Below are 22,581 nucleotides of genomic sequence, written 5' to 3'. Positions count from 1 at the left end.
CAAGAGAGCTCTGCGCAAAACTCACCTGTGGTGCTGTCTGGACAGGTTTGGTAACAGAACCAGAGCTGAGGCGACTGAGCACAAAGCCCCAGAGCCGGATGGGTGCTCGTCATTAAACAGCTCCTTCCATTTACATGCATTTGGCTTTTACCAGCTGTTAGGGGGCTACAAAAGCCCTACACCATCATAGGTGTTGATAAATACACTGTAAGTACAGGGTTCGTTTCCCTGTCTTTCAGTGCAGGGCCTCAGGGTTCGTAGTCTTCCAGCTCTTCTCTGCAGACACAAATTGTTGCTTTCCTCCTCCTTTTCCCCACGTGAAGAAACGCTTCTGTAGCCCCCAATATCCCTGCTTTGGGACTTAATTCTTACGCAGAAAAGCCTCACACTGATAACTGCAGAACGGCTCAAAGTGGCAGAGCTCGACACAGTGATTCTTTGTGCCGTGGTCTGGACACAAAGCACTACGGGATTACTGAGCCCTGTCACTGGCTGCAGTTTAAAGGTGCAGGGAAGGATGTTCTCAGGCAGCAGAAGCACCTCTCTCCCCAGGGAGAGGTCCGAGCCCTCGCTGCAGGCGAGCGGCTGCCCCGGGGAGCCGCAGCTCACAGCACAGGAGCCACCCCCGGGGTCTGACGAACCAGAGCCGAGGAACGAGGTGTGAAGTTTACTGCAGGCCAGAGCCCAGCACGGAGCTCAGGGCCCTTTGTCGGAGGGAGATGCTCTCAGCTGGCCTTGCTCCCCCGGGCGCTCCGGCTCTGAGCGGTGCCTGCGCCGAACGGACACACAGGGACAGGAGGAGCTCTGGTTGCAAATAAAAAATCTTTATTGCATCTTAGAAGCAAATTTAAGGAAAAAAAAAAAAAAAGGAAAAGAAAAAGGGAAAAAAAAAAAAAAGGGGGGAAGAAAAGCTTTTTCCATGCACTGAATCCATCCAAGTACCTACATCCTTGGGACTGTCACCAAAAACGATGACCGTTATAAGACATCGACTCTACGCTAGTTGCAGTTCATAGTCCATACACGTGTAAACAATGGTTATTTCTTCTACTGGAATAGCAATTACTCCACAAGATCCCTTCAAACATGGCAACGACCTAAGCACCGGCTTCTCTCTGTTCCTTCCCTGGTCTCCACTTCCCAAAGAGCAGGAGCTGAGAGCAATGACACAAGACGGTCATGGAGGATACCATAGAAAAATAGACTCGTTTGCTGGTTTCTAGCTCTCGTTTCTGCTGAGCCAGGTATTTACAGGCAGGTCTCAACAGAGCATCTGCTGCAACGCCAATGTCCACCCACTAAGTCTCAGGTAAAGGGTTCCCTTTCTGGCTTTAAGGCACTTTGTTTTGTGTGTTTTCTCTTACCTTGCTAGGTGTTCATTCACAAGGGCTCGCGTTCCCCTTGTGTTCGGCCTCCCCATCCCCAGTTCCTCTTAGCATCCCAAAGCAATTCCTAAGCTGACTGCAGTCATTCCAAAAAACGTTGAAGAACAGATTTTTTTTTTTGGGGGGGGAAAAAAAGAAAGATTCATGAAAAAATATTGTAGAAAGTAATCTTTGGAGATCATTTACTGCAAGTCTGATGTACACTACCTTATCAGTGAGAAGATGCAATACATTCCTAATATATATATATATATTTACACACACATATATATATATATAAAATATTAAAATGACTAACAGATATTCAAGGAGAGGTCAAGAACCTAAACCAATGGATATTAAATAAATTAACGGCCTATCCGATACAGGAAAAAACATAGTCCCAAAGCAAACCTAGTAAATCCAATGTCGTAATTGTTCCCAGTAACACCACGGACCCGACCGAACACAGCGATGCCATCGGGTGCAGCACACTCGGTGGAGGAGATTCTCCTCAGGGATCTCCTGTTGTTTGCTGCGTGCTGGTGCTTTGCTGCAAGAGATTCCCGTTTCCCCTCCCTCGTGATGCTCCGGCATTCCTTGACTACATCGACTCTAGACAGGACAGTTGAGGATAACACCCAGAACCCACCATGGATCCTTACATCAGTATATGGACCAAATAGAAAAGACAAAGATTCCTACAGGGACTGATGGGCCAGGAGGTTGTGCTCACTTTCTGCCCTGCCTTGGAGTTGTCTGGAAGTGTATTTTTAACTGGAATAATCAGCCTTTAGGGAAAACCCGCTCCTGTGATTCACCCCCTCATCACCACCACACTGACTGGGTTGGGTCAACCTGCAGTCAAGAACTCCTGGCCATCCTTAACAAGAGCAGCAGAAGCTGTGCGCGGCAGCAGTCACAACCACGCATTTAGACACCGGCTTGTCACTGGCAAGGTCCCGACTTACGGAATCCCAACGACGAAGACAGCGACGGAACAAAGCAGGAAACAATCTTTTGTTCTTAAGGAAACTGGAATTCAAGTCAGATTTCTGCCGATCAGGAACTCTGCAACGTCTCTGGGTTTGTCTGAAGGCAAAGGTTGATCAGAGTTTTGTTCCAAACCCAAACCACCACAACAAAGAAACCCGAGGGCTTTGTTCTTCTCCAAACGAGAGCTTTGTACGAAAACAACGATGATTTCTAAAATATATCCTGTGTGGTCCTTTAAAAGTGAATTATCAAAAAACTTTCTTTTTTTTTTTCCCAAAAAATAAATTAGATAATTAAAAAAAAGTCTTTTCCAGCATAGCTGGACATTAGGCTGTCCTCACAGAGCCATTCGTATTGCTGCTTCTCCCCAAATTTGGGTCATTTTTCTCAAACCATATCTCAGCCAGCTGCTGTGTGGACCCATACGTTGAAGCTTTGGACCCCAAGCACATTTTGTATTGTTTTGGATCGAGATTAGGGTCACAGAAAACAGGGTGATGCACATGGACCACTCCAATCTCTTGGCTTCGGAAAGTTTTTAAGCCAGCTTGAATGACTTTGTTGAACAGGTCTACGTCTTCAAGGCCCCAACCTTGGATGGAGACATCAAAGCCGCCTGCTCGAAGAAGATCACCTTTGTAAATACAGGTAATACCAAAGCCATAGTTCCTCCAGAAACCTGTTTTCTGGGTGAAGGCAAAATGATTGTCACTTGGAACTTTTCCACTATAAACAATCTTTGGATCATACTGGCTAAAAATGATGGGGAAGTATACTTGTTGACCCAAAACTGTATTGGCTCGACACCGCTGGAGGAATTCTGTAGTAAACACTAAGTCAACATCACAGAAGAAAAGTAAAGACTCATTCTGGAACTGAGAAGATCCGACTTCCAGAGCCAGCGCCCTCGAGAACTCCCCCGACACCGGTAAAACCTGCATGTCAGCCTTGGGGTATTTGGAGCGATAATCTCTCATCAGCTCGATCTGCTTTGCTTTGTCAGGGTTGGAGTTGGAGTTGAAAAGCAGGACAACCAGCTTGACGTTCTGGTTTGGAATGAGGCAAGTCTTTTCGAAATTCCCCATGAACCTTGTGAACATGTCAAAGCGCCCGGAGAGAGGAATCAGGATGTTGATCTTCTTGTCTTTGAGTTCCTTCCTCTCCACTTTCGATCTGCTGAGCTGGAAGGGAACAAACATCTTCAGCGAGTTGGAGAGGAAAGACAAGGATCCAGAATCCTGGTTGATTTTGCTGGCCAGCTCTTTGGCGTCCATCTCCTCGTGCTCCATGAACTGGATCTTGCTGAAAGTCTGCTGCAAGTACGCATGCCTCCTGACGGGGACGGTCATCTTCTTCCCCTTATGCTTTTTGTACAGAAGCAGCAAGTCCAGAACGTACTCTGCTCCGTACATGGGATTCACTCTGCGGTAGCCATACTGTATTTCCTTGAAGTCTATGATCCTCCCCCGGGTCTTGGCGTTGGCGTTGATCATTTCCATCACCTGCATGACAATGTCATCCAGTGCTTCACGCTGGGAAGAGTCTATTCCTCTCCGAGGGGGCTGCCCGTCGGCACCTGAATACAAATACTTTCCTGTCAGAAACTCCCACTCCAAGATTTCCTCCCGGTGGCGGGGCTGGAATCGCATGAAGGAGGGTGGCATCCCCAGCTGCAGGTCATCCTTGTGGATTTCGGTGTTGCTGTATTTGCTCATGAGGACAATCTCCCGGTGCAGCTGCACGGTGCGGTGGCGCAGCTCGGCGATCTTGCGGCTCAGCATGTAACTGTGCAGCCTGTACTGGTACGGGGGGTTCTTGTTGGGGTGCAGTGTTATGGCTCTGTGGATCTTGCTGTTCCGCAGGTCTCGGATATAACCTTTCTTGTTCTTCTCATAGTTTTCATAGAACAACTGCTGCATCTAGAAGAGAGATGGGAGAAGTTAAAGTCTCGGCAGTGCTGTCCTTGGAAAAGTTAGCCCACGCTGGGAGAAAACTCCTCCTTGCTCGCAGGGCCAAAAGGCTTTCTGACTAAGCTGTTCTGGGGTTTAGGCACAGGTTGTAGCAATACCAGCTGCTATTCAAGGAAATTAAGAGGATTATGCATTGTAAAGTGGTGAAAGAAACATCCACGGCGGATTTGGGATTACTACAGCCCATTGCAGAGATAGCACCGTCGGCACAACTGAACAGTAAGTCCGCTGCAAGCACATTTTTTCACACCACCAAAGCATCACCAGGAAAAAAGCCCATGAAGGGTTCATTACAAAACTCTTCCTATTTGCCTGCTTCCCATGGATTTAATAATAATAAAGAGCAATCAAAAAGGATCCACGTACACAGCAATCACGCATCTTACTTGATTGCTGTTATACCCGAATGGTGTTTAAGCATTAAAAATCCTTGCTAAATGTTTTAGTCAAGATGCCAAATACATTCTCTCAAGTGCTACAATGCAAAGCTATGGTCCTGCTGTCATTTAAACATGCCAGTAGAAAGTAAAATGCATCTGAGGTTCCGAGCAGTAGTTCCAGGTAAGACAGGATGTGCATATATATTCACTAGGATAAAAGCATCCTTAGAGTGAAAATCGCTATTTCAAAGCAAGAAGATAGTGAGATTACAATTATATTCACCAGCCTAATGGAAAGCCACAACTTAAGCAGACAAACCAGCTTTACAGTCTTCAGTAGCTCAGGCAGTAGCTGATATAATGAAAGGCTCGTGCAAACCCAGGTGATAACGTGGAATATAAACTAGAAAAAGAAACCAAAAACAAGGCACACCCCCCCCAACCCCACAAGGCCAAAGTTTACACCAGACAATGGACATTTAAAAAGATCACAGGCTGATTCCATGTCACAACAGTGCCCCAGGACCTGACATGACTGCTTTGTTCAATATAGGATCCAGCCTACATTATCAGCAGCAGAATTTGTTATCTGTGATAAGGTGATAGAGCACATGCACAGGGGCCATAAAGATTAGCAAAGAGCTAAGATCCAAAGGACAAGCAAAAGAGAGAATGACTCAAATACGATGACGGCAATTAACCACAGCACTAAAAGGAAATCACAGGCAGCACGAGTGATGCTTCTACCAGCTGGTCAGACCCAGCCCAAGTCCTGTTTTATTGGGCCTGCGCTTGCATTTTTCCCATTACTGTGGGCAGACGTTGAATCTAAGGGATAAAGGCACACCTGGATTTCATTGCTGCTATCTTACCAAACCAGATGTGTGCACGCTGAAACCTGAAGTTCAGTGTGTCCCTGCGGACAGCACAGGCTGGGAAAGGAAGGACAATTGTTGTCATGGGTCACCACCAGTCCCCCACCCCTTCTCCTTTCTTACTTGGCTTCACCTTGTTGCCTGCTCAACCCCAAGTGATCCCTGCTGCTTTCACACTGCCTGTGAGCAATTCAGGCCAACGGCTGCCTCTTATTAGATAGATCCCATACAGCAACGTGGCCAAAGGAGAACATCTTGGCGATGGCCTCCTGGCAAGCCACAGATGAGCTGCCTGTCAAGATGTATATCCCTTCAGAAGTCATGCAAGATTGAACAGCGTGCTACAGGCAGAAGTTCAGTGGTCTAATGCTGGGTTTAGCAGAGTTATCCAAGCTGAGTGAGCCTCATGCTTTCCCGGGAAGCACGTTTTTCCACTCATCCAAAGACTGTTCTTCATTTGTATCCCTAATATTGTTTCCTCTACTAATAACACTTCATTTTTTGTTCACTTTGAACCTCGCTGCTTCTGTTATGAGCTCTAGACCTCAAATCACACCCACTTACAGTCAGTCCTGTAAGAACTATCTATTACAACGGAGAGCTCACACAGCAAGAAGATCAGACCAACACTGCAGGACCCACACGTGTATTTTCACTGACTCCACTAATCTATCGTCTCTAACACTATATACAAAGAGAACTAGAAGTATTAAATGCATATGGTAAGAGATTTAACTGACATTTGAACTACAACACAACTACAGGCACAGGCTTTCCCACAAGAGTTGAGCCACTCGATAAAAATCCTTAAATCATGTCATTAGGCGACTTTTATTTAAAGGAAAATGGACAGTAAGGCTGAATTTCAAATCTTGCTTTGAATTTATAAGAAAACAACATCGAGCCCGTGCAGCCTGAATGCATTTACTGCGAAATTGCTATCTAGGGCATTCTGAATTAGCTACAAGAGGAAACCATGAGAAGCAGAAAAGCTTTTAGGTTACACAACGCAGTTTTAATAGAATACCGATGGGTAGGAAAACGTTATGAAACTTCCCAATGGAAGTGAAGATACGAATCCCTAACAAATGGCCCTAAGTCAGGTTAACAAGCGTATTTTAAAGCTCTGGCTTGCCATGCAGGGGTAACCTCTGAGCTGGGCTGCTTAACTTGTGACCCTTTAATACTATTCCTTGTCTCTTCCAAAACATGAGCTAACTCTGACAACTGGAGCTGGAAATAAAACAAATCTCAGCGAGCCTTTTGCTTCGAGGCAAAGCAATTTGCAACTGAAACATCTACTAACGGCCACCTTGCTCCAGCCAAAAAGGTGACAACTGTAACAAACCCTGCGCTCCAGCCAACCCTGCTAATGAGAAGCACCAGAGCAGCCAGGCTTTTATATAATCCTGGTTTTCAGAGCAATGCCTTGCCAGGCTGGCACTTCCATTGTTTTTCCTACGAAGTCTCCCCCTCTCCTATCCCAGCGTCCCTCTTGTCTCCTTGCATTCAGCAAGCTGCAGCAGGCATGGGATGTGACAGCACCCCGCAGTCCTGATCACCCATCTAGGAGCCAAGGGACACCCCACACATGGAAGGGTATCGGAAGGGGTTAATCAACTCCCTACAGAGAGGACAATGACTTACAAACTGTTTCTGCACAGTGGCATGAAGTGCTGTTCATGAAGTCCAAGTGGCCAGCAGCCAGCAGAGCAATTTAACCCTTCAAGGGCCAAGGTGCCTGCGGACACTGACCCAAAGCCACAGAAGCGCTGTGATGCCCATGGGCTTTCCTTCATGATAAGGAGCTCCACATGGATTGTTTTTTCTCACCCACATCTACACAACTTGAAAGAAATGAGCAGTTCCTTCCATATGGTTTGACAGCTCCACCAACACTAATTTGTTTCGATCATTTAGGCAGTGATAGTCCTCGGCATTGGGTTCAATCACTTAGCAAGGGCAATGCCCAACCATCGCCCGCCACTGCCAATGTGGTTTCTACCTCATTTGGGTCCAGAACTCTATGCATGTATTAGCACACATGGGCTTTTGACTCCACACAATACTGGAAACCAAGGAAGAGAAAAAAATCATAATTGCCTCTTGTGATTATCATTAATAGATGGGTAGGAGAAGACAGCAGAGAAAGCAATAATTTATTTGTTCCACCATTAAACACACACGTGGGGAGCGACACAAGGCCAGGACACGCACGTCTCCCACAGACACCACGTGCAAGCTTCCCCATGCCTGTTACCAGACTCTTGTGAGCTGAACTCTTGCAAACTCTTCTTTAAGTCAAACAGGTTTCTCTGTGATTCTCTCAAAAAAAAGAACCTTTCATGGATATTAATTTTGCAATGATTATATTCTAAGCATGCTTTATTCTAGCGCAGAGCACTGAGAGCACAGGGATACAAAGAAGAGCTACTCTTTATTGACCACTATTTACTCTAGACCTGTTGAAGCCTTAAAAACCCTAATGTTCCCCAAACCATTAGAGACTGAATGTTTAAACTGTGGTACAGCTGTTGTGGGCACTACTGGCTCGTGTCCAAAGGACCAACTGAAAGGAGAGAGTGTTACGTTCTTCGTTTTAAATGAAGAAGTCTTTTGGAGGCCAAAAAAAAGTGTACTGGAGAAAATGGACTTTAAAAATAAGACCAGTTTATGCAGAAACTGGCCCGCAGCCACGGATCAGCCCCCGAGGGCTTTCTCTCACAGCTCCAGATTGTACTGCCACAGCCCTGAAAACACAGCCCCACAGGTCTCATGAAAAGCAACCATGGACAAGACATGTTGTACGGCAGGCTTCAAAATGCCCAAGATGTGCTTTAAATACAAAGCCAAAGGAATTAAAAGCTTGAAAGATGGCTAATGTCACCTAGCACGTGAGCACCTCAGCTGGGAGGACACGAGCCTGCAGGTCCCTCTCCGGAGCTGGTGCAGAGCTGTTCTTACCCTGCCCCACAGCTCTGCTGCCAAAACTAGGCAGGATGCTCATCCCCATCTCCTCCTTGCTTCTCCTGCCACAGTTGCAGCTGTAGTGGTGCGAGGGGGCAGCTCCTGTCAGTTGGTTAAGTGAAAGGAAAAGATGTTTTGCACCCACATCCCAAGTGGGTATGAAATAACTGTCGCTGCACTAACACAGCTTTGCCACTTTGGAGTGATTAAACAAAACACATCACTGGGTTTCTGGTTTTCAAATCACCCATATAGCTAAGCTGATACAGAATTTTGCATGGAGACCCAACGGAAAGAAGCAAGTGGGTCTTTGTTTATTGCTGACTTGGTTTTTGTGGATGGGGACCCTGTACTGACCTCCCTGGATACAGCCCTGGGTATTCAGGGTTCTTATTAACGATGCTCTTTCTGTTTCAAATCCCGATGCTTTATGTGCAATACCACAGCCAACCACTGACGTTACCAAAGTCACTCCTGGGCAGAGTTATTATGGTGGGGACAAACACAAGGAAGTAATGGATAAACACTCATTTCCAGTGAACTTGGCCACTCGTTCACCCCTCTAACCTCCCCCGTTGCCACTACAGGAAAGGATGCAGGAAACACCATTCGGTGCTGGAAGATCAGACTTCCCTCTCAGCTGACCAGTGAAGCCCCGAGCTCTGGAGCACAGTTAAATGCTGTGATTCCTCAGTCAACTGACTCCTCACACAGATTTCATCCTGTACCACGGGTTCACATTTGCTTTGTTTCATAAATTAAAGAGGGTCAAGAGAATGAGCTGGACATCCCCAACAGGCAGTACTCAGACTGCTGCAGGAGCAGAGGCAGATCTGGCCAGGAGACACTGGGAGCTCTGAGTGCAGTAACTCCAGGCATCCTCTGGAGCAAGGAGTTTGTTTTGTATGACACAATTGCCTCTTCTTATATGATATAACCGAAACAGAGCCTGTCTCACTCGAGCCTCAGAGCGCCTTCTGCACCACTCTCCTCTCCAAAGCACTCCAGAAGGGAAGCCAAAGGAAGGGAAGGCAAATTTCAAGCACAGCAAACTCAAGGTCATTGAATTTCCAAGGAATCTGTGAATTAGGAGTACTGCTGGAGTTCAGCCTTTTGTTAACAATACCAAGTCGCTGTCTAATTAAACAACTGTCCTTCTCCCAATCCTTTCTTGTTTAAGCAAGTAAAAGAGCTTAAAAATTACTTATTCATTTAGGGTTTCTCAAACCAAGCAGCCTTTAAAGTACTCCCAGCTTAGCAAGAGAAAGAAGAAAACCTGCAAGGGTGAATGTGTCTTCAAAACTTGCATCGTGTACTTCACCTCCGACCTTGAGCTTGACGATCCCATTACCCAAAACCTACACACAGGAGCAATCCAGAGCACTTGGAACTGAGGCAGCAGAGAACCTCTCATGGCCCTGTATTAAACTGAGCTTCATCTTCCTGGTCTAAATCTAGGTAAAGAGAGAGGAACCTGGACTCCTCTTAGTCATGAAGGCAGGATTACTTCATGTCTCCCCTATTCTGGATAAGGGGGACGAGTTGTATCAGACCTGGTGTGTAAAGAAAAGAAAGAGTAGTGCAAACACAAAACGTTCTCAAAAGGAGGTAGTTGCCCATTTAGTGAAACATCCTTCCCCTTGGGTGCATATGATGAGCAAACTATACAGGTGCCATTGTGCACTCCATGAGACCTGGAACTCCGTCTCTAGAGAGACAAATTTATGTATTAAAAGCACAAACCAGACACAACCTGAAAGCATTTTGTACTTTAGGAGTAACCAAATAAAGCAGAATGTGCCATTTTAGGATATTTTGATTTACCCATGCAAACTATAGGAGAGCTGGATGCAGCTACAGGGTTTTCTTCCAGAAGGTTCTGATTTAACAGAAACAAAACCAAATAAGACACCAGTAAATAGTAACAAATGTTCTATGCTACGGATGTTAAAGCAGCACAATATTATCGGTGCTAATGATTATCATTGCTATTGCTTGAGAAAGTCTGCTCAAAGTCTGTGTCTAGCGTAACTTCCAAATTAGGAGTCCTGGTGCGCTGCACATGGCTCTCCCTTGCTTAAATTAAGGCTTTGACCCACAGGGCAAATGATTCAGCTCTCCCACTCCAGCAGAGAGGGTCAGGCTCTGTCCCAGATCCAAACAAAACCCAGGATACAGCGACTCGCCACTGATCTGTTCATTTAAAGGCCAGGCTCAGGGACGATGCCAAATTTCTGGCCCACCGAATATACTGAATATACCGCGTCTTGGGATTTCTTTTCCTTGCTGTCAACTCCACACTTGGGGACTCTGTGGTACAGAGCACAAGAAAAACCTGGGCTTCATTATGAATTTCAACAGGCCCACGAAAGAAAGAGCTGCAGCCCTGGAAGTCTGTATCTGCTCTTTCTCATGCTAAGTGTTAAGAATTCAGAGGAACAGCACATGACCCTTGGAGGGCAGTTTCATGGAGATGATGAGCAGAAAGAGAAGACCTCTTCTGGACCGCGGCGTGATTTTCCACCATGTGTTTTCAAGAAGCAGTAATGTAATCACTTAGAAATACTTCTGTCCATGGAATTCACAGACTCCTATTTGGGAGCTACTTTCCACATCCAGTGGTTTTGTAGGAGTTGCAAGCCATGACGGATGATGAACCCTTTGGGTCCCAAAACACTTGGAAAACCTACCACAAGCTGCTGCCTACAGGGAGGGCAGAGAAGAACCCCTCTGCTTGGAGAAGCTCCAGCTGCAGCCCAGGCATCCACACATCATCCCAGCATCATTCCAACATCAGAAATAAAGCCAGAGCAGCGTAGCCTCTGTGCCAGATTGGATGGGGACAGCAGCGACCTTGAAGCACACACCAGACCAGGTCTCCAGTACCAGATTCTGCACGAACCCTGGGGGAAGGATTGGTCCCAGTGGAGCTGGCTGCAGGATCCAACCCTTCAGCCTTGCCCACATCACCAGCACAGCTTTCTTTTGCTGCAAGATGCTTCTGGAACCCCCTCCCCATAGCAGGTACACAGTGCCCTACATGGAGACACTGTCAGTAACAGGTCCGGGCCAAAGGACAGTACCGGAGCAGCCGCATCAGTGCAAAGCCCTAAATCTCTCCAAGCCTTCACAGGAGATTACTGTGAATTTAATTAGGCAAAGACTTGGCCCCACAAGAGCTGCTGCTGCTGCTGCGGCTCTTCCCTGCCTGTAAAGAGGTGGGGGGTGTTTCCAAAACACAGTCATTTCAAGACTTTTGGCACTTCCAGGTTAAGCAGCACCATTTTAGACGAGGAGGGACACAGCTCCCTTTTGATGGCAAGAGGCCATGCTTGCTGTTCCTGATCCCTCACGCTTGTGGCAGGAATACATCTTTTGGAAAGGGGTGAGCGTGGAGCTGGGAATGCTGAATAAAATCCCCAAGACAAGGCCAGCTGCTGAATTGCCTATGTCAAAGCTGCAGCCCTTTGAACCTGCAGTGCCAGGAACAGCCTTGAAGTGACAGAGCTTCATTCACAACTGCATTTAGAAATCAGCCTGCTTTATGCTTTCCTAACAACTGATAGTAACACTGCTTCTGTGCCAGCAGCATCAGCATCAGCTAATGGAAACTGATGGAAAACTGGGAGTATATTGGGTTTCTGATTTCTCTGCTAGTGAGCCCTCCTCCTGGCTGCCACAACAATGCTGCTGTGCATTGTTCAGGACACAGTCCTGAAACCCCTTCCAAATCAGTGGTGATCTGTCCCTAAGGAGGTGGCAGCCGCACACCACCTCATGCTGGCAGGGATGTCTGAAACACAGTTTATTGAAACCTCGGAGAGCGAGCTCATTCCATCCACTTGGCCTCACTGAATCCATGTGGACACACTGGATCAAAACTTGGATCTCCTCAAGTCCCACTGGTGTCACCTGGTTTGCAAACAGCACAAATGGCAAGGTGATGGCTGAATCTCTGTTGTGTAACTTGATGGCACAGTCATCTCTCCTCCAGGCTTAGATTTTAACAACTGCTCCAGAGTGATGCTCACGAACAGCTTTTTCCAGGGTCATGCTGAAGACACCCAGTACTTAAGGTGATTTAATACCCACAGCCCTTTAGCAAAACAGCCTGCAAGCAGCTCTGAGCTGGCAGGTGATGGGGAGCTCCACGGGAATCCAGCTGACTTACATCAAATGAAAGATCCCTCTGTTTGACAGCCAGCCCTGTCAGCAACTCAGCACACTTTGAAGAGCACTGGCCATCCCACATGTCCCTGCCATCCCTCCAGTTCAGCAAGCTCAGGAAGAGCCACTGTGACTGAGCACAAGGCACCACGGCCTGTGATTAACTATATAACAGCCCTTAAAAGCAGAAAGCCTCCCAGTGAGGACCACGACATCCCCCTGCTTTGTTGGCCTCCCAGCGGGAGGGGAGCCAGCAGTGAGGCAGTGCTGGGTTTCCTGCCCGGGACCACTGTCAGCAGGACGCCCCTCCAAGCCATCCAGCAATGAAGCAGGAACTCAGTCTCCTCCATCTGCTTCTCCTAAATTAAGCTGGATTTAAAAGAACATCTCCTTCTATTCCTGCTGGTGAAAATAAGACCAAGCGATGCAGTTCCCTACAAGCTCCCGCAGAACCGGTACCCAATCCAGACATAACGCTTGTGACACAGGCAGAGGGTTTCATTGAGAGCTCAGATCCGTTCTTCATCTTCAATCTGGTTTTTCAACCAGAGCCACCATTTCTGGAGCTGGTTTCAAGACTGTCTGCAAGGGCCTGGACTCAATCACCAGCCTGTTTCACACGGGGAGCAGCTTCCAGGGTTCACTGAAGCTCCACAGCATTGTTCTGAAGTGTGTGTTTTAAACGCGTGCACATAACTTTTGTTGCCAAAAGAATTGTTTCATAATTGCTCAGAGGAGAGAAGGGGGATAAAAGCCACAAACCCTTGTTTTATGTGGAGAAGCCACATGTTTCAGGCAGCCCACGAAGATCCGACAGCTGAGCCCTGGCCCTGGAATAACGCAGCTTTACAAGAGCATCGTGCGGTAACGCCACAGACACAGTTTCCACAGTGAGATGCCATGATTGCGAAAGTGTTCTTCTGGTGCCCATAACATTAACTTGAAGCCCGCCCATGATTCTATGTGAGTTTCAAACCAGAATCTGCCTGTTGTCTCATCACTAGAAAACATATGCACACCATCCAGCGTAGACATGGCACTGCCAAAACCATACAGTGACAAGGTCTCTGTCTCAAAGAGTTCTGCCACCTAAAATCCGTGCAACCCTACACACACAATAGTAATACACAATGACACACAGTAAAATACACAGCGTTTTCTATTTGGTTATAAAATACACAGTAGTTCGGTTATATAGATACAGCTCTTTGATCACTTGGGAATCAGCAGATGAAGGTTGCCCATTCAGAGGGCTGAAGATTTGTCAAGACTTTGACTTTCATGCCCTGTACCTCCAAAGCCCCATAAACTGTGCATTAATAGCTCTTAACTACAAAAGGTCACCCGTTTTTATTACTTGCTCCACTGAAGCACAAGGGATAATCTATTTAAACCAGGGCACATTTCAGGAGAAAGTAGCCATTTACTAATGCAAACTGGAGCCTCATTTGGATAGGGGTCACAGGGTGGGTGCAGATTCAACACCCCAGAAAGAAAAGTGATGAAAGAAGAGCAGTGAAAGAAGGGAAAGCACAGCTACACGGGCACACGTTTGGGAGCAGCCCTTTCCTCAGCAGTTTCCTGCATGCTCTGAACTAGAAGGCAGGCAATATCTTGCTACAGAGCCACAGCTTTTTATTGTCCTACTGTCAGTGGAACAACTTTCTCATTCTGAAAACGAGCTGTCAGGCAGACTGGCATTTCCCTCCTTGCCGTGTCCAAGTTAGCCCGTTCGTTCAAATATGGTTAAAGATTTCACATAGTGCTGCTGGCTAACTGTATATGGTCTGAGGTTTTCTGGAAGATTGCTGTCTGGCACAGTTTGGAGAAGTAACGAGCAGCGTTACTCTGCAGGGCTCTGTAACCAAGTTCCTCTTGCATTACACACGGTCTGACAAACCAAGGGGCTCACCTCTGAGCGGGTGTGTTTAAGCTTCGGTGATGTACGCCATCCATCATCTAGCTCTGAGAAAAAGAAGAGTCAACTGCTGCTTTTGCAATGCCCTAAGTTAAAGCAAGAGATGTGGATACCAATAAATGCAGCTATGCTGAATGCCAATGTGTTCGCCGCCATTAGAAATGGATAAATGAAACACTGCCTCAAATAGTCCCAAGCTTGGTGAAAGATCTGCTACTCACACAACACACGAACATCCTTTTGAACATTAGCCATGTACACATGGAGACTTTTTTGGTCCCTTCATAGGGTTTTCGTACTTTCTCTGCTTCTGACGTGGAAGATGCTTTGTTCTGCTGTTTGTGAGCAAGCAGATGCCCTTTTGGGTGAAGGGACCCAGCTCCAAAACTTCACTGTGTTACCTGCAGTCATCATTGCCTGGTGCTTCCATCCCTCCAGCGTGCAAGTCTCTGCTTGCTCTCAGCTGGTGTTTGCTTTCCCTCTCCCTTGATCACTGCAGCCCTTCTAGACCTGGAAATGAGGCAGCTTAGAAGAAATTTAACAGTGGCTTTCCCTTACCCCATCAACGCTTTTCACTCATCTGGGAGACAGGGTCATTGGGAGGAGCAGGGAAACATGGAGGAGATCTGGGTGGGTTTGCCCACTGGGTCAAAGTCCCGTTGCATCAGGAAACCTTGTGTGTGCTGGATGCTGCTGAGGACAATGGAGAAAGGCAAATAGAGAGGAAAAGCCATCACTGAGAAAGCAGAAGCAGCTTTAGCCAAGAGATGGAGAAGGCTGGTGGAGTCAGCAGCTTCTTTCACCAGACAGCGATGCCTTGTCTCCTTATGACCCATTTTTAGTTGTTGATCGAGGACATTTCAGGGATTTGACTCATGAATAGCAAATGACTTATGCTGGGTTTGCCAAAAAAGCCTTCTCCTTGCTGCCGGAAGGAGAGGCTGCTTTGAAGCTGCTCCTGAACCAAGACAATTTACAGCCTGACAGCTTAAAGCTGCATTGAAACGGGCACTCGTTTCCTCGGGGTGTCATAAATCGCCGCGGTTCAGACGCAGGCGGCCACCGGCCCAGGAGGGCAGGGTGCATGGATGGGGACTGTGTTCTTCTGCTGTCCCACCAAGGCACGTCCATGAGGGAGCCAGAGCCCTTCAATGGGGCTTTCAGAGGGACACACAGGACTACTTTCTGCTGCATTTCCCTTAGTACTCTTCTGAGATACACTTGTATCATCTGAACTCTGGGTTGTTCCCAGGTTCAGTGCGGTTTTGAGCTGGAGCTAATAAGGGCTCTGACGTGAACCCGAGGAGCAAATAGGTGCACTCCCAACTCCCAGCCAACAGCAAGCTTTCAAACCACTACTGAGAGCAAGTGTTTGGGAAGAGGCTCAGCTGGCGGCATAAGGACGTGTCCCCCATTGCTGACTCAGCCCTGGGGACAGCACCTTGTGTCACAAAGCACAGCAGGCACCGACACACTATTTGCATCTTAAAATAGCAGTACTGTTCAACGTAGCTCATCTGGCAGGGCCTGGAGGCATCCAGAGCTCAGAGTGGAAGGAAGGCTTCACTCCATGCAGGGACATCTTCAGTACTCTGCAGCAACCACCTGATTTGGGATGCCACATCCAACGTTATCAGCACCATTCTCTAAAGCCTACAGGAGGAGCTATGCCCGTACCCCAGGATTCTCACCCCACATCTCATGGCTGGTTTGCCCCTCACTGTTGGGGTGTTTTGTAATCAAAGAGCCAGCAGGACAGGGTGCAGGGTGCGGGACCACGCTCTTCATCAAGCCATCCTCCTGCTGCCTTCGCCTCGTCTTGATGTGAATGCCAAAGCCAAATACAATCCACCCCCGAGAAGCAGATGTTAGAAACCTGTGTGCCTGTCTCCAGCTGTGCTCCAAATGCCTCAGGGCATGGGTTTCTTCCTTTTATTTTTAAGGCAATGATATTATGTTCAAAGGCTTTTTTGCTGTTTGGAGAAGGCAAATCTACACCTGGTCCAGAAGCGTTTCAGTGCACACCAGCGAGTAACAATCCACTGTCTCTAAGGGAAGTTTGGCCTCTTGACTTGAAAAATAGTTGTCTTCTACCTTGACAGAAATTCAACAGCTCAAACAGTGCCATGGGAACAGAGGTGACAAATCAAACCCTGTCTCTTCAGCATGCCATCTTTTTATTCAGCAAACTGACATTTGTTTCTATAGGTCTCTAAGCCAGGAGGATACAGAGGTGATCTCCTGAGCATTTTGTTCTCCACTGAAACACTGCACGGTTCTGATTCTTTTCCACAGATTGAAAAAGAGAGGAGCAATGGCTGGACAAAGACAGAGGGAGAGCAGAAGGGAGAAGGCACAACAGCAGACCAGAAGAGGCAAGCTTATAGCATCCTTGTGACATCTTATACTTCTTTTTAAGCAAGATGCTCCTTTTGGGTATTCAGTGTCCTAAAAAGACCCCAAAACATAATAGCGGTCTGTGTTGCACAAAGATGAAAAGCATTATGCTAACTTTAAACCGTAGCTCGGGGGCCTGGTGCATGACAGACTGTTTAGCATTAGCATTATCCAACAAAGCACTAAGAAATGCATTGCAGGATATTGAAGAAATCTATATCCGGATATTAAAACTAGTATGCAGTAAACTACTAGGAGTGACTATCAATATGGTCAGACCACAAGCTTAACGAAGCCTAGGAAATAAAGCACCATGACTAAATTGAAGGAGATTAAAAGGAATCACATACAAACTCCACTAAATCCATGAACTCAGAAAAGATACTTCTTTGCCTTACTCTGGATGGGCGATGCAACAAGACGTGTGATTTACACAACACGTTGTACCGCTCATTGCTTGAGGTTGATTTTCACCAAAAGAACTGACTGTTCTTGAGGGCTGGGCTTTCACACCCAGAGGATTTGTAAGAAGGAGGGTTTCTGGCTGGAACTGATATGGCCCAAACCTGAAGACCCAGCACAGTTGGTGCCTGCCTACGACTGCCTTCCCCTTACACAAAGCACTGTCCCCTGTAGCAGCAAGGATGCGTCCAAGGTTTGGGACCCACTATCAGGATAACAGCATCATCTCAGCAGATGTAGAGTGTTTTGCAATGAGTCCACGAGTAGGTCAAGGCAAGTCTTCCCAGCCCTGAAATCCCAGCTCTCTGGGCTCCTTGTAGGTTGGCAGCCATCCTGGCTACTTTGAATGGGAAAGAAACCACCCGACTCATGAATGTCAGCTCCTCCAGCTTCTCAAAGGGTTAAAATACATTGGGAAACTAAAACAACCCGACAACATCAAAAAGCACACATCAAACAATAACCCTATCCAAAACACCCTTCTCATCCTTCAGACAACTCCCACTCAGTAATGAGACTGGAAACTACCTTGAAAGGACATTTGCCCAAGCTGGTCTGCTCTGGTTTTGCTTTGTGTTCCATGGGAGAGCAACTAGGCAGGGATCAGATGGTTCAGAGACATGAGAAAGTGTACAGTAACAACAGTTGATTACTTGCTCAAGGTGGCACTGGGAGCTTTATGAGCTGCAGGGTATCACAGAGCATTTCTGCGTAGGTACCATGTTAGATAGGAAGTTGTGTGATAAATACCAGCTTGAAAAAGAAATATACTGAAGATCTGAAAAGAGCAGAAGATGGTAAGGAGCAGTGGTTTACAAGACCAGCTGGGATTACTGCTAATACTTTGTGTCCTGACTGATGCAAAATGCCAAGAAAGTGAATTCACCAGGATGCAGGTAAGAGACACACCAATTCCTGGCACTGCTGGATGATGTCAAATCCAGATGTCAAAACCACTCCACTGGTGCGCTAGCCAGCTTGATGTTAGGTTTCTTTCTTTACTTACAACTTACAGAAGCCATTACCCTGACATAATGGTTTGGGTTTAAAAGGCATGAATCTTTTGGTCATAACCAAGAAGAAAAAAATAGCAATAATAATCCATAAGCCTCAGTGGCAAACAGAAGAATGTGATCTTGCCCACTACATAATTATGCTTACAGCATGCTAAAATAAAGGTCTGGGTTGTGCTTTATGTCATTAAAAATACAAGGAAGAGATCAAACTGCCCCTATATGTGAAGTTATAAAACCAAGCCCTATATAACCCAGACCAAAGTATGTAATCAGGACGTAACAAATGGAGTTTAATACTCAGAGGAAACCACAGCTCTGGAAGACATTTAAAGGAATATTTCTATTTTCCTAGGTACTATATCAGGTTCTTGGCCAGACATTTTTGATTGCACTGTACTAAAAATACAGCCCTAGTTTCAGAAGACAAAAATTTTAGTAGCATGACGAAATGTGAAAGGTAATTGCAATGCACCGCTGAGCTATTTTATTACAGTATCTAACATCTTTAAAGAGTAGATTAGCTCACAGTGCAAACATTCTGGTTTCCCTGATGTTGAAGTCCTGGCATAGACACAAGCAGCAGAAACGGTGCCTGAAGATGGGGGAGTGCTGCTAAAGGGCTTCTGGAGCAGGTTTCCTCGGCAGAACAGGCAACGCTTCCCATCCAAGAACCACATGGAAGAGTGACAGCCCCTCTGTCAGTGCAGACCGGGAAGATGGCTGGAGAGGTGTGTGATCACTTGCCAAGCCCTCCTTAGCAAAACTCAAATATCAGCATCACGTGGGTCTCACTGCAGCACAGAACTGGTATGAAAAGCTGTCAGAAGGGCTGCAGGAGCCCACAGCCCCAGGGAGTGCCCTGTATGGTGATCAAGAAATGTGTCCCATCCCGCCCCCCCCCTTATCTTCCTTCATTTAATCCTAACTTCTTATCTAACCCAGAAAAAACAGGGCACAGTATTCAGGTGATAATGTCTTAAGAACTAAGGTGGCCCAAAATTAGGGGTATTCAACAGCACAATTAGAAGCAGCAACTGCAGATATAACAGAATGGAGACCCTACACACCTGCAACAAGTAACACACTTTAGTGGGTGAGATTTGCATTTCACAAATCCCTGTTTACTCAGGAAATCCATATTTACAATGGCTGTGGTCACATTTTCCTTCTGCTCTCCTCCTCTTACAACAAGAAGCAGCCGGAGCCCTCCTGCAGCAGCTCCATTATGCACAGCTATTCTCCCTTTCCCTTCACTCTCTGGCTGGTTAGTCCAAGGAATGGATGCAGTTATCCAACAAAAAGAAGGGATACAGGCATTAGTCTCTGTTGAGGGAAAAGAATAATTGTTCAGTAAACTTCCATTTCCTTCGTGCAGCCAGGCCTAAAAATTAAGTGCTCCCCTTCTTAAGCACAGGTTAAACCCCGAGTGAACCTGCATGCAGGTGGATCCAGCCTGGAATGGGATGCAGGGAACACGCCAGCATCTCTCAGGAATGGAAAATGGAGGAGAAACATGAAGATCTTTAGCTAAAAGTACACAGTAGCTGCATGTTGCTACCATCTGGTATATGACATTGCAGTTTATTGCTCTATAAAAGCCAGGTTTGATGGTGATGGCTGTCTTCAAGCAGCAATTTAAATGTAAGGATTCAAACGTGGTGCTACAAAACTGAAGACTCGTTTTAGACAAGACTGAGTGAATTGTATTTTGACTGTTACTTCTCCAAAACTGTAGAACCTGCCATAAAAACTACCCCAAGAAACTACATCCAGGATATGAGGTGCCGATGGTCAAGCGCATCCTCATTAGAGGGTGGCCAAGTGATATTTATTTAATGTGCTATGCACGATGAATTAAACATTCATTTTGTATCACCCAGTAAAACACGTGCACCTCGTTTTGGCAGCTGTGCAAACTGCATTGACGACTGACTGTACTTCCTCTGCCTTCCATCCAGTCTTGCTTCTTGCTCTAGGAGAAAAACCTGAAAATCAAGCATGCCAATGAAGCAGAGTCGTGTATCAGCCCACAGCACGCAAAGGGAGGATGAAAGCAGATCGCCCCTCAAGACATCATCTTTATTAAGGTTGCAGATGGAATTACAGCCAGACAACGCATGTCTTCGAAGACCTGGCAACCTCATCCTGTAAGAGGGACTCTTCTAAAGGATATGGGAACACAGACTTTCCAATCCCAGACTGGTGACTTAAACAGGCATCGTATGAAACAATCTTGGAGCTGTGACCATCAGTTCCTTTTCCCCCTTAAGGAGAAAAGGAGCCTCTCGGACTTTGGCCAGATACCCCCCACAGATCCTCCTGCCGAAGGTGGCTAAAGCTATAGATGACAGCCTGCAAGAAACTCATGTCAGCCAGCTATTAATATTTACCCAGCCTGAAAAGCATTCTGGCATGGTTTTAGCAGGGTTGCAAGATTTATTCCATTTCAAATGCTCTTTGGACTATAACGCAGAGCAGTGCTGCTGTGTGTCACGGTTTCATTGAATCAGCACTAGGAACATGCCACTTTTTCTACCTCAGAAGAGGCCCTGAGGGCAGAATTAGTCTCTGCTACCCAAGGGACCGAGACAGCAGATGACAAACTAGTCGATATTAAAACTCTTAACAAGGAGAAACTGAAATAGGAGCTGTTGACACCTACGTCTCTTGGGCAAAGCAAACTCCAAAGGCATGTTTTGACAGAGCAAGATTACTTCAGCGCCTGGTACACAAAAGAATTGTCACCACATGGACTGCCCATTGTAGGGTGGTTTATGATGAAGCAGGAGTAAGGGGTGGGATGTTCTTAAAAAGCACAGGAATGGGAATGAGAGGGTTGCAAGCCAAACTGCTGGGATTTGCTTTGTTTTCTTTAACTGAATGGGCATTAGAATAAGAAGAAAAGACATTTACAAAGGCCAAGCCACAATTTGAACACGAGGTGTGGGTAGCTGTAATCTGACAGTATGGAAATAGGGCTTCATTATTGATTTAAAGGTGCAATGAGATCCGAGAGTTGAAAACAGGGGAACCACACTGTCCAAGTGGCTGAACTCTTGAACAGCTTCACCAAAACAGAGACGGTGGGCAAGATAATACACTATTGCCCAGCTACTCAGACTTCTTTCCTTAATAAAATATACTTTATCTAAAGCTTTTGGGAGCTGTTGCATAGTCCCAGTGCACAGAGCATCCCAACTGCTTACATGTGACCATCTTGTTTGTACCAGAAGCCATGAATTGCTCATGTATTTCCTCACTTTATGCAATGGCCTTTACCTTGCTCAGGTTGTTCCTATCACTCACTGCCCTATATGAATAAATGTTTATTGCTAGATCTGATAACTGCTTCAGCAGTTGTCTGTCAAGATCAGAGAAGATTTGCTGTTGTTAGATGTATTTTTGGTAGCAAAAGATATTGATGGAAGAGATAAGGATGGAGATAAGGAAGTGGAGCTGTTGGAGTGAGTCCAGAGGAGGCCATGGGGATGCTGCGAGGGTTGGAGCAGCTCTGCTCTGGAGCCAGGCTGAGAGAGCTGGGCTGGGTCAGCCTGGAGAAGAGACGGCTCCTGAAGGGGAGACCTGAGAGCAGCTCCAGTGCCTAAAGGGGCTCCAGGAAACCTGGAGAGGGGCTTGGGACAAGGGCCTGTAGGGACAGGCCAAGGGGAATGGCTTGAACCTGCCAGAGGGGAGACCGAGATGAGCTCTTAGGCAGAAGCTCTTCCCTGTGAGGGTGCTGAGGCGCTGGCACAGGGTGCCCAGAGAAGCTGTGGCTGCCCCATCCCTGGCAGTGCTCAAGGCCAGGTTGGACACAGGGGCTTGGAGCAAGCTGCTCCAGTGGAAGGGGTCCCTGCCCGTAGCAGGGAATTGGAACTGGATGAGCTTTAAGGTGCCTTCCAATCCAAACCAGTCTGGGGTTCTGTGAGATCAGATGGGCAGGGGTGCTCTGCTCTGAAAAGTTATTGAGCATCTCACACAGACCAAGTCTGACGTCAGGTAAGACCTTTTCTTAGAGGTATGGCTAATCAGCAATGCTGAAGGTCCCTGCTGGTCACTAGAGCTGGTGTCA

The 22,581-nt window shown here is 46.7% G+C and overlaps 1 protein-coding gene across 1 annotated transcript in view; it reads right to left on the bottom strand.

Annotated features, from left to right (window-relative positions):
* Nucleotides 1-802: 802 nt before the first annotated feature.
* The window catches only part of CHSY1 (chondroitin sulfate synthase 1), a 75,541-nt gene continuing 53,762 nt past the window's right edge, over nucleotides 803-22,581 (bottom strand). The window contains exon 3 of the mRNA XM_065688639.1: nucleotides 803-4,279. Coding sequence (XP_065544711.1) covers nucleotides 2,687-4,279 — 1,593 coding nt within the window. The 3' untranslated portion in view covers nucleotides 803-2,686. The remainder of the gene's footprint in view (nucleotides 4,280-22,581) is intronic.

Source organism: Lathamus discolor, chromosome 8 (assembly GCF_037157495.1).
Source record: "Lathamus discolor isolate bLatDis1 chromosome 8, bLatDis1.hap1, whole genome shotgun sequence".
Taxonomy (NCBI): Eukaryota; Metazoa; Chordata; class Aves; order Psittaciformes; family Psittacidae; genus Lathamus; species Lathamus discolor.
Note: the sequence above shows the minus strand (reverse complement) of the source record. Positions and strands in the feature narration are given on the sequence as shown.